This window comes from Bactrocera tryoni, chromosome 1, assembly GCF_016617805.1.
Source record: "Bactrocera tryoni isolate S06 chromosome 1, CSIRO_BtryS06_freeze2, whole genome shotgun sequence".
Lineage (NCBI taxonomy): Eukaryota > Metazoa > Arthropoda > Insecta > Diptera > Tephritidae > Bactrocera > Bactrocera tryoni.
Genome location: NC_052499.1, coordinates 89,423,009 through 89,434,740, shown reverse-complemented (window position 1 = coordinate 89,434,740; position 11,732 = coordinate 89,423,009). Strand labels below are relative to the sequence as shown.

At 34.9% G+C, this 11,732-nt stretch overlaps 3 protein-coding genes across 6 annotated transcripts in view; 1 reads left to right on the top strand and 2 right to left on the bottom strand.

Annotated features, from left to right (window-relative positions):
* Positions 1-7,734, bottom strand: part of LOC120772118 (dorsal-ventral patterning protein tolloid) — a 29,704-nt gene extending 21,970 nt beyond the window's left edge. Inside the window, exon 1 of one of the 3 annotated variants that reach the window (XM_040100533.1) lies at positions 7,400-7,734. The gene's annotated coding sequence lies outside the window, so the exon portion shown is untranslated. Of the gene's footprint in view, positions 1-7,256 lie in introns of all 3 variants that reach the window. The other 2 variants (XM_040100541.1, XM_040100549.1) reach the window with 2 other exon arrangements.
* A 1,847-nt stretch (positions 7,735-9,581) lies between these two features.
* LOC120767765 (methionine aminopeptidase 1) lies at positions 9,582-11,188 on the top strand. Its single transcript, XM_040094007.1, has 4 exons — positions 9,582-9,821; positions 9,879-10,485; positions 10,543-10,682; positions 10,749-11,188. Exons 1-4 carry the CDS (start codon positions 9,668-9,670, stop codon positions 10,979-10,981), a joined length of 1,134 nt encoding a protein of 377 aa, XP_039949941.1. The 5' UTR covers positions 9,582-9,667; the 3' UTR covers positions 10,982-11,188.
* Positions 11,162-11,664, bottom strand: LOC120767775 (DNA-directed RNA polymerases I, II, and III subunit RPABC5). Of its 2 annotated transcripts, none has more exons than XM_040094019.1 (3): positions 11,589-11,664; positions 11,413-11,530; positions 11,162-11,357 (listed from the first exon to the last, which is right to left on the bottom strand). In XM_040094019.1, the coding sequence occupies exons 2-3, from the start codon at positions 11,505-11,507 to the stop codon at positions 11,249-11,251; spliced, it is 204 nt and encodes a 67-aa protein (XP_039949953.1). In that variant the 5' UTR covers positions 11,508-11,530; positions 11,589-11,664; the 3' UTR covers positions 11,162-11,248. The 2 variants fall into 2 exon arrangements, with proteins under 2 accessions (XP_039949953.1, XP_039949961.1); XM_040094027.1 differs by having other exon boundaries at positions 11,607-11,629.
* Between the last annotated feature and the right edge of the window lie 68 nt (positions 11,665-11,732).

The following is an 11,732-nucleotide window of genomic DNA, read 5'->3' as shown; positions in this document are numbered from 1 at the left end:
CAGATGGAATACAAAATAGCGTTATATTGAAAAAAGGCGTGGTTCTTAACCGATTTCACCCATATTTTGTACATGTCATCAGGGTGTTAAGAAAATGTTACACACCGAATTTCATTGAAATCGGTTTAGTAGTTCCCGAGATATGGTTTTTGGTCCATAAGTGGGCGAGGCCATGCCCATTTTCAATTTTTAAAAAAAGCCTGGGTGCAGCTTCCTCCTGCCACTTCTTCCATAAAATTTAGTGTTTCTGACGTTTTTTGTTAGTCGGTTAACGCACTTTTAGTGATTTTCAACATAACCTTTGTATGGGAGGTGGGCGTGGTTATTATCCGATTTCTTCCATTTTTGAACTGTATATGGAAATACCTGAAGAAAACGACTCTGTAGACTTTGGTTGACATAGCTATAGTAGTTTCCGAGATATGTACAAAAAAATTAGTAGGGGGCGGGGCCACGCCCTCTTTTCCAAAACAATTGCGTCCAAATATGCCCCTCCTAATGCGATCCTTTGTGCCAAATTTCACTTTAATATCTTTATTTATGGCTTAGTTATGACACTTTATAGGTTTCGGTTTCCGCCATTTTGTGGGCGTGGCAGTGGGCCGATTTTGCCCATCTTCGAACTTAACCTTCTTATGGAGCCAAGGAATACGTGTACCAAGTTTCATCATGATATCTCAATTTTTACTCAAGTTACAGCTTGCACGGACGGACGGACAGACGGACGGACGGACAGACAGACATTCGGATTTCGACTCTACTCGTCGCCTTGATCACTTTGGTATATATAACCCTATATCTGACTCTTTTAGTTTTAGGACTTACAAACAACCGTTATGTGAACAAAACTATAATACTCTCGTTAGCAACATTGTTGCGAGAGTATAAAAACTTTCGCAATACAATAACCGAATCCGTTAATGGCTTTGTCGAAAGATTTCGGCTTCACTTTAATCTGTCTACAGTATATCAATTGTGTAGAGTTTTTTCAAATTGATCAGAATATCAAACCCAATTTTTTGCGATCTTCCTTTTCATCCGCCAGTGTCATCGATAATTTGAGTCAAAGCCGAGATATCTTAGGGGTATTTTGGAATGTACAGTTTTCCCATGCAATTAACCAAATTAAAGTCATTAAAAATCCCTCATAAATTGATGCAAAATATTCAAAATCCGCTAATAATAAGGTGGGCGTACCTCACATATGCACTATGAAACGAATATATGTACATACATAGGTGACAACTTCCAGAAATTCAAATTTAGTAAAATTTTTGCACCTAATATAATGTCGCCTGGTCCCCAATAATATTTTGTGTCGATATACAAGTATATTTAGCTAAATGTGAGCATTAATTCGGAAATCCCATTAGACATTGAAACATATCATGGTTTTCCTTGAGAAATTAAAAATATAGTAGAAAATTATATCGAATGCTAAATATAGGCCTCCCTAAAAATTATATGACACATTGCTCGTTATTCTAAACTCATATAGTGTGTATAGGTATAAGGAAAACTTTACAACCAACCTCTAAGCGACCAAAATTATTATCTTCTGCATAGCGTGTTGTGAAAATAAACAATAACAAGAATGTTAATTGCCAACTTTGTATGTGTCAGTATTTGGGTAAAACAACATTACCTCGTAACGCATCGCGGGCGCAATGATCAACATGTGTAACTATGCTCCAGAGCCTCATTGTTCGTAAATACAAATCCACCAGCTTCAAACTATTTATATGCAGATATGAAAGCGAGTTTGTAGGTACTTTTGTCTGGGTTTTGCCCAATTTCTTCGGACCATACAAAGCTGTAATGTGAATGTAATTAAACTTGGTAAAACGCTTGCGGTCTGCATCTGTATATAACATAGTATAAAGGGTAGTAGAGATTTGTTGAACGAACTAATTTAGAACTACTCGCTGAGCAAAAAATAGTAAGACTTTGTTCATAATTTTAAAATTCTTAATTTATTCTTCAAAATCGAATAGCGATTCACAATTAATATATTCAATTGACTTAAAACGGTTTCCTCGGAGGGTTCGCTATCAAATAATATTCCTTGTAGACAGTTTGGCCGACTAGTACTAGTACGAAAATGATATACTTCTGTCTCTTATATAGAAACCCCTAGTCGGCCCACTAGTTGAGATTGTGGTTCATTCTGCCATAGTTGTAAACCACTTTACGAATATGCATAACATGTGCATTTCGCTGTCGAATTATTTTTGTAGTAATTCCCATCAATGTTGTTATTCTAAGTACACACATAAATACGTATATACAGCCTATTAATCCAAAACAAAAACTCTACGCAATCCGTCGGTTAATATATGAGATATATTTTAAAAATTAAAAAAAATCCTTTCTTAATAACAGTATGTCTGCGTGTCAAAAATATTTTCAATCGGTCCAATACTTCCTTTGACTTTATACCGTATATATTGGCATAAATACCGTATATGTATATGTTGGTATATATAGGAATTATCTTAATAAAATCTAGATAGTATGTTTTTCTAATAACGGATCATCTTTGTGCCTAAAATAGATAAAATCGTGTGAAAACTTGCCTTAAAACCCTTGTAACTAACAACCCTTATGTGCTTAAAGGTATTTCCCAAGCTTTAATTATTGTAATTTGCATTTGTTGCAGATATTCGGTTACATCCGAACTTGTACCCTCCATACTTGTTTTGTTCTTATAAACTGTCGCAACATAGTATAATAGTTTTGTTCACCTAACGGTGGTATGTATCACCTAAAACTTAGCGAGATAGATCTTGGGTAGAATATATATAAATGATCTGGATGGTGAGAAAAGTAGAAATCCGGGTGATTGTCTGTCTGTCCGTCCGTACATCCATGCAAGCTAACTGAAGTAAAAATTGAGATATCTTGATGAAACTTGGTATGCGGATTCCTTAGTAGAAAAAATTTTACGAGTTCGTAGATGGGCGTAATCGCCCACAAAATGTAAGTGTACAGGCATGAGTTATGTGTATATATAAAATTGCTTGGATTTCGATCATCTGGTCGACGTATTACACCTTAAAATATAAAATGTTCGCTTACACCCGAACTTAGGTCTTACTTGTTTTGTTATTAACTTTTAGCTCTTTTATAGTTTTGTGATTTTTTCACTCCACTAAAAACTAGTTAAAAGCATTAAAAATATTTGGTCATAAATTTCCTTAAATTCTATTGGAAAGTGTATGAAATGCTATTTAACGAATCTTAGAGATTATTCTCAGCAAGGAGGGACATACAAATGTTTAAATCAATTAATACATAAGTTTAAAAATAACTCTCGAATAAAATTATTAAGGCACTTAAGTTGATATGTACTAACCTGATGACCCATTTTATGTATACATATATTTTTTTTTTGTTAACTTAAATTCAAATATATATTGGATAGTCGAAAAAGATAGATGTCGTTGCAGTCGTATATCTCCAGTGCTATCAGTCACATTGTGTCATACCATATAGTGTTGGAAAAGTGAGATTTTAAGCTTCATTTCACCAAAAAAATTTAAATGGGGGGAAGTTGAAATGAGTGAAAATAATGAAGATATTCGCTTTATTTTGAAAGCCACCAATGAAATTTGTGAAGTTTATGGAGACGATGCTGTATCAGTTCGTGTTACACTGATGAAATAATGTCTTTAGCGGAAAAATTGCAAAGAGTGGTCGACCAAATTGGTACATATTTGTTTATTATATTATATATTAAATATATAAAAAAAATAAGTTGAAGTTTGATTAGAAATACGAAAAGACTTTTTCGACCACCCATTATATTAAAAAATATGGAAAAATCGTAAAACACTAGTTAGAATTGTAGTTTCTTTAGTTAACAAAGTTTTAAGTGCGTATATCAATAAATTACTTTGCCCCACACAAATATTTCCAGCAAAACAAAGAGCCAAACCGCGCAACAACACGAATTGTCATCAGAATTGCATACTCGGCCAAATTTGGATTATTTTATGGGAAATGAATGGGAAGCAAAAGCGAAACCAAATATACAAAATAATAATATCCGAAAGAGGGTGAAGGCCATTGGTAATGATGGCGACCCGAGTATATATGTACATGCATACCATAACTAAATATGTACACAATTATCTACACTCTTAAAGATACCCTTAAAGTCGAGTGTTGTATAGAATCGGTACTTGACGTATGAATTTATGCATTCAGAAGCAGAGAGAAACAAGTGAAATGAAATGAATTGTAATGGACATGCTGTGTTAAAGGCACGTTTGTTGAACTTGTACAACGGGGCATGTGATACAGTTGAATTGACTCCTCGATCCCATACCATAAATTGCAGAAGCGTTAAAGTTAAGAGTTCTAAGCAATAACTCGCTGTCATGATTGCATATACAATACATACTATACATACAAGAAACCAAAAATTCTCAGGCATCAAGTTTGATGCATCTTTATTAAATGTGCAACCCTATCTCCTAGGATCATGACACTTTGACCAGACTATAAACAACTAACTTATTTAATTATGTTGTTGAGCCCTTTTACTAGTACGCTCTTTAGTAGAGGTTTATCTAAATGCGTTTGAACGATTACGGAGTTTAAGTATTTACATATGTACGAGTATGTACATATATATGTATTTCATTCTCCTGTCCACTTCTTCTCTCTTTACTAAAGAAACTCCAATATCCCAATGAATAGTTTTATAACGCATTTGCCATAGTGATCTAAGTGCAATAATAACTTTCTGTATATCTTTTTATACGAGTTGTTGGGAACGGGAATGAGATTTCCGAACAGATCGCTATTGAATCAGATTTAGTTTTATTGTACATAATATTTATTTTAAAACTTCTCGCACTCACGTGAGCTTATTCAGTTTTCTGATGGACATTGAAATTTCTGAATTTAGCAGTTAAGCTTTAGAAATAATTTTGATATTTTTATACCCTGAACAGGGTATATTAAGTTTGTCACGAAGTTTGTAACACCCAGAAGGAATCGTCGGAGACCCTATAAAGTATATATATAAATGATCAGTATGTCGAGCTGAGTCGATTTAGCCATGTCCGTCTGTCTGTCCGTCTGTCTGTCTGTATATATACGAACTAGTCCCTCAGTTTTTAAGATATCGTTTTGAAATTTTGCAAACGTCATTTTCCGCCGATATCGGACCACTATAACATATAGCTGCCATACAAACTGAACGATCGGAATCAAGTTCTTGTATGGACAACTTTCACATTTGACAAGATATATTAACGAAATTTGGTATATGTTATTTTCTAAGGCAACAATGTAATCTCCGAGAAATTGATCAGATCGGTTAACTATAGCATATACATAGCTTCCATACAAACTGAACACAGTTACTAACAGAAATGCACCTGTGAAGGGTATTTAGCTTCGGTGCAACCGAAGTTAACGTTTTTTCTTGTTTTTTTTTGATAATAATTTTGATTCGAAGGATTTTCAAGATTTTTGTACCCAAGTACACACTTTTTGCAACTACGACTTGCATAATGTGTATTTCCTATTTTTTAATTTCTTCTCTCCATACTCATGTTTTTTCTGAAGTGGCCTCCTCTGCAATACGGTAAACACTTGTCGATGAACTGCCGTCACGGCTCATAAGGCAAGCGTGGTGCACAACAAATAAGACTACGACAACGATGACGACAATGAATATGATGATGATCATGATGACGAATGCGCGCTACTATAGGAGTCCATGTGCAATAACAAGAAGTCTAAGAGGAAGGAAACAACAAATAGAATGGAAAAAGTGAAACAAAACTCAAGAAACAAAGAACTGAAAGGCATTCAATGCTTCATTGCTTCAGTTCGTCATACTCGATGCATTTATGGTGCACCAAAGACGCCGCGTTAAGTTAATTTACTGAAATGTGAAGACGGGGTGATATATTGGATATACGATGTTGCGATAATACAAACTCTATATATAGTATATACAAGTACTTGAACGCATGCCATATCTGAATATACGAGCAAATCTGCGATATGCACCGGCACATTTCTATCAAAATGAAGTGAAGCTTCGAGAAGGGTTGTTCATACCCATGGCGAAGTATGGAAGCGGTGTGGTCTCTGTTGACACCCAGTGCATCATCATTTTAATGCCATTTAAAGCATTTTAGTTCAGATTTTAAACATAGGTATTAATTAAGACGAATTCTTGTCTCAGGCTCTGAAAAAAATATGTCAATTCAATTTTTTATACAAATTTGTTATAAGACCAAGGATATCGTTCTTTGCTAATATAAAACAATCGATATACATAAATATAGATCTAAGTATGTATTTCAGCCCTGAGCAGTATTCAAATAAATATTGCCGAAAATGAACAGACTGTCAGGGACAATTGCACTTAGAGTTATAATAGTTGAAGAGATCTTCAGTATCGTGTCGTTCTATGACTTAAATTCAATTTGCTACTGACTCTATTGTGCTTTTATTGTTCCTCTTTTGTATTACAATTAATCCTTTTTGCTAAGTGCTTGGCCACACGCCTTTGAATTGCACTTTCATCATAAACAAAAGAAAATAAATTCACATCTATCTCAGAATGTATGTAGTACATAAGTATGTACATAATCATACATTGCAATTGCATTCTCTTTAAAGATAAAAAAATCCGAACAATTTAACAGAAGCAGTTTATGTAAACATGTACGCACATTAGAAAAGAAATGTAAAAAATGGGGAAATAAAATGGCCGCGTGTCACTTTTCAAACTATTTTTAGATGCACCTCTCGACTGCATTCGCAGTAAATCAAAACGAAACAATAATAAGGAGAACAACAACAGAGAGATGTAGAAAATCCAACATATCAGAGGCAGAAGCGGTAATGGCGGTGAGCTACTGATAAGCTGCTGACAACAGACATCACATTCACCCAAGCTACGTATGAGTTAATATGTATGTAATACAACCAAATAACGGAACCTCAACAATATACGCATAAACATTCTACCGGTCGAACTGCCGTCCGTCCAAATGTCTAACTGTCGCTATGGCCACTCGCCTGCCATGCTCGCGTATCAGCAAATGTCATGCCGCCGCAATTAATATTATCACTTAAAATATATTAAATTACAAATGAATACACACTTACGTACATAAGTTTATATGTATTTAGCTATATGCATATACATACATATTATTGTATAACATAACTACATATAGTATGTTTCAAATGAAAACATTGTAAACACACATGTATGCACATACCTATTTACATGTATACAGTTATATACATTAGTATGCACAGTAAATAGCAACAATTCGCTGTACACAAGTGTATATATGTAGCTGCAATCGATTGTTTACAGAAATCAAATAATTATGCTGGATAAGTCTCCAATTTCACTCACAATATCAGGCACTTTTAAATTTTCACTTTTCAAATTCAACTGATGCACCAGGAGATATTAAAATGGCGCCATAAGCATTTCCGTTACATGCTTGCACACACTCACAATTTGAAAGCATCCGCATGAATGCTCACCTAGGTATGAATGATACTTCACTAAAACTCTCGTGCTACATATCCACTTCAACACATACATATGTATGTATGTAGCCTCACTTGAACGATTTTCGCCACACTAAATGGGTATTAGCATAGTTACTATATTCAATTATTGGCCCGTTTTCCGTTTCCGTTTCTACGTTTTATCATCCGTCGCACTCGGCTGCTGAAACTCGACTGAAATTTGTTCAGAAGATGCTGCAAAATCCGAGCGAGCGTTGACTGGTTCGTTTTCCTCCTCGTCGGCGCTTTTGTTGTTGACATCGGTCTTTGTATTTCAACGATTTAACTTCTGCTCACCATGCGAGGCAAGCGATTGGCGAAGGTGGCGCATTTGTATGCATACATATGTATACACGGATGTTCAAATACGCTTATTGTTTCTCAGCGATGCCAATACTGATAAAGCGCCCCCTGATTTCAGGAAAAAGAAGCACGATTATTGACAATACCGTTAGTGGCCCAATTTGGAGGGAGCAGTGAGACGTCGGTCAAGCCCAGCTGATGTGGAGTTTCATAGTTTTTTGGCGAGTGCTGCAAATGATAAAAACTTGAAAGCGCAAGTGTAAGTTTGCTTTGAAAGGATTTTGTACAGAAGTAACTACTTACATACATAAGTATATAGGTATATAGAAATATTTATTCATGTCCATGTATGTACCATGGTGGGGTACGAAGATATATGAGGTGTACAGGAATTCGCAGGTAACTGGTTTATTATCAATGAATTCGCCGGTAAATATACGTTTACATATACAGACATGTATGGAGGCATGAGTGAGTAAGTAAATTTGTTGATAATTCTTGTTTTACATATAATACGTAGTAATTATATTCTAATCTCATTTTATCAAGAAAAACTAAATATTGATCAGACAGAGAGGGGGATCTAAAAAATTGCATTTTCGTTCATATAATATTAATGTATGTATGTACATACATACATACAGGTACATATGTACATATGTACATACATATACATGCTCAACATACATACATACATACGTATAAAAAGACTGAAATGTCAGTTTAATTGGACTTCTAATCAGAAGGCAAATCGCTCAAAGTTTTGAAATTTGTTTTGAAAAAATTGTGTATTTTGCTGCATGGGTTACAATTGGATTGATATTCTGCAGTGAAGAGTGATCCGCAAACTCTCTCTAAGACGTAAAATGCAAACTTTTTTATATATAAATACAATTTTTTGTATTAGTTGCCGCATTTAAATTGTATTCATTTAAGATGAAAATACACACTGAAATTTTTTGCAAGTAATTCAAATATTAATAGGTCCTAGCTAAACATACATACATTTATTTTCTCAAATTTCAAAAAGTGAGACACAAAAGAAAACACAATTTTCGTTTCCAATAGAAAATTTTATAAATATATAATAATATAATCAAGTATTTCTAACCCTATCTTTTATCATTTGGTTTACTTCATTAAAATTTGATTATGTACATACATACAAATATGTATTTTACTTAAATAACAATATAACAACCCAGCAAATCAAAGCTACCGAAACTCCAATACATTCAATGGATTAGCTCAGAAACCGAGGAATAAACGATCACACGTTCACAAGAGTTGCGATTAGAATTGTAAGTTGCGTTTTAAGAAACTTCAACAGAAATCTCCTAAGCGCTGCCCTGTTGAGTATTTAGCCGATAAGTAGCTTGCCAGGAATTAAGTAAATCATCTTAACAAATAATTTTTAATTTTAAAAACTTTCCTATTTACCCACAGTAATTACCCCCAAAATATTATTTTCTTATCTCAAAAAGGTAATCATTAATGGTAAAGGGAAAAATGTCACTTTGCTATTAATATGGACCAGTCTTTTTTGATGTCATCAATTTATATGTACGACAGCTTTTGAGTTTTGGAACGTGAATTTCATTTTCCTCAAAGTTAGCATCCACACAGAGCTGATTCGACAATATAATGCATTTTCTATCCAAGACCAGCACTATTTACTTTTGACAGTGGGCACAAATGTCAAATCTCAACCTCAATAGGAATTTGGTTTGCTACAACAAAAATATCTTAGTTATATTGGTTAAGTTCACAAGGTAGTTTTTGCACAACTAAATAGCGCTATACAATGGCTCATAAATGTGAAACATTACATTGTGGCAAAGAAGCTACCCTGCAATGTCCAACGTGCTTAAAGTTGGGCATACCTGGATCCTATTTTTGTTCGCAAGTTTGTTTTAAAGGATTCTGGAAAGAGCATAAAGTTATCCATGCTCTGGCCGGTAAATATACAACATTTCATTACGACCAATATTTGACCGACAATTATAAAATTTTAGAGGGCGCAGGAAAACCAAAAGTAGATAACACTGAAGCTGGTTACAATCCATGGCCACATTACCGTTTTACTGGTAAGTTACGTCCATATCCGCAGACAACTAAACGCAACGTACCCGAGAATATAGAGCGGCCCGACTATGCAGATCATCCATCTGGTCGGGCTGCATCGGAAGAAGCCATGCGAGGAAACACTTCAATTAAAGTACTGGATGACGATGAAATTGAAGCTATGCGCGTAGCTGGTAGACTTGGTCGCGAATGTTTGGATGAGGCAGGAAAAGCTGTAGAAGTCGGAGTTACCACGGACGAGTTAGACCGACTCGTACACGAGGCCGCAATTGAACGCGATTGTTATCCATCACCACTGAACTATTACAATTTTCCTAAGTCTTGTTGTACCTCAGTTAATGAGGTAATATGTCATGGAATACCAGATTTGCGTCCATTACAAGATGGTGATATTTGTAACATTGATGTTACCGTCTACCATCACGGTTTTCATGGTGATCTTAACGAAACCTTCTTTGTTGGTAATGTTTCCGAAAAACACAAGAAGTTAGTACGAGTCACGTATGAATCGCTATGCAAAGCCATCGAATTGGTGAGGTACAAATGCAAAAAAATTCTTGTTAACAGTGCTTAAAAATTATGTTTTTATATCAGGCCTGGCGTAAAATATAGGGAAATCGGCAACGTAATACAAAAACATGTGGCGCCCCATGGTTTCAGCGTTGTGAAGAGCTACTGTGGCCATGGTATCCATCGGCTATTCCATACTGCGCCTAATGTACCTCACTATGCCAGTATGTTAAACAAACGTATTTTTCTCCTCCATGATGTAACTATCTTATGATTACATATTATTTCAGAGAACTCCGCGGTTGGTGTTATGAAAGCTGGGCACTGCTTTACAATTGAACCAATGATATCAGAAGGCGTATCCAAAAATGAACAGTGGCCCGATAACTGGACAGCCGTGACTGGAGATGGGCTCTATTCTGCACAATTTGAACAAACCCTGTTAGTAACAGATAATGGTTGTGAAATTTTAACGCGTCGTCGAGAACACAATGGTCAACCATGGTTCATGGATAAAATATAGATAAGAAACCATCAAGCATCAAAAGAAGATGCCAATACCAAATGCTGACGAAGACACTACCACGAAAGACACTCCTTCGATATTGAGTCCAAGTGTCAAGCATTACTTCTATGCCTTTCTCGTTCGTTAAAAGTCTTTAACTTTAAAATAGCGTTTTTACAAATTGATAAGACATATATATTTAATAAATCGTTGCTACTTGCTATACATATTTTATTCTAATTCAAAAAGGTAAGATGTGAAAAAATGTGCTCCATCCAAACAAAACTACTTTTCCAAAGGCGCATAATTTAGTAATTTTTCAATTAAGTCAACATGTCCCAATAACATACGTCTGCAACAATATCGTTTAAGACCGAGAGCATCCAAAGCATCACTAGAAATAATATATTTTGAGATCACAAATTTCCAATTACTTTCACCGCACTTACCCTTCCGTGTATTCGGCTTGTAAAAGTCCTAAATAAGACTCCCACTTGTTGCCAATTACTTTACCACATGTGAAGCAACGAATTGGAATAATCATGTTTACCTTTTATTTTAATTACACTAAAAACAAAGAAATAAAATATAGGATTTTCCAAATTTATATCAATCAACTCTTTACAATGTTTTGTATTCTCACGGAAATTAGCAAAATCAACATGCCAGTTCCACCAGTAACAATAAAAATTTACCTATTCACAATAGTTTGTAGAATTTTAAAGAACGCGGTACCCACCAGATGGTACGAGTATTTGGTATTCATATA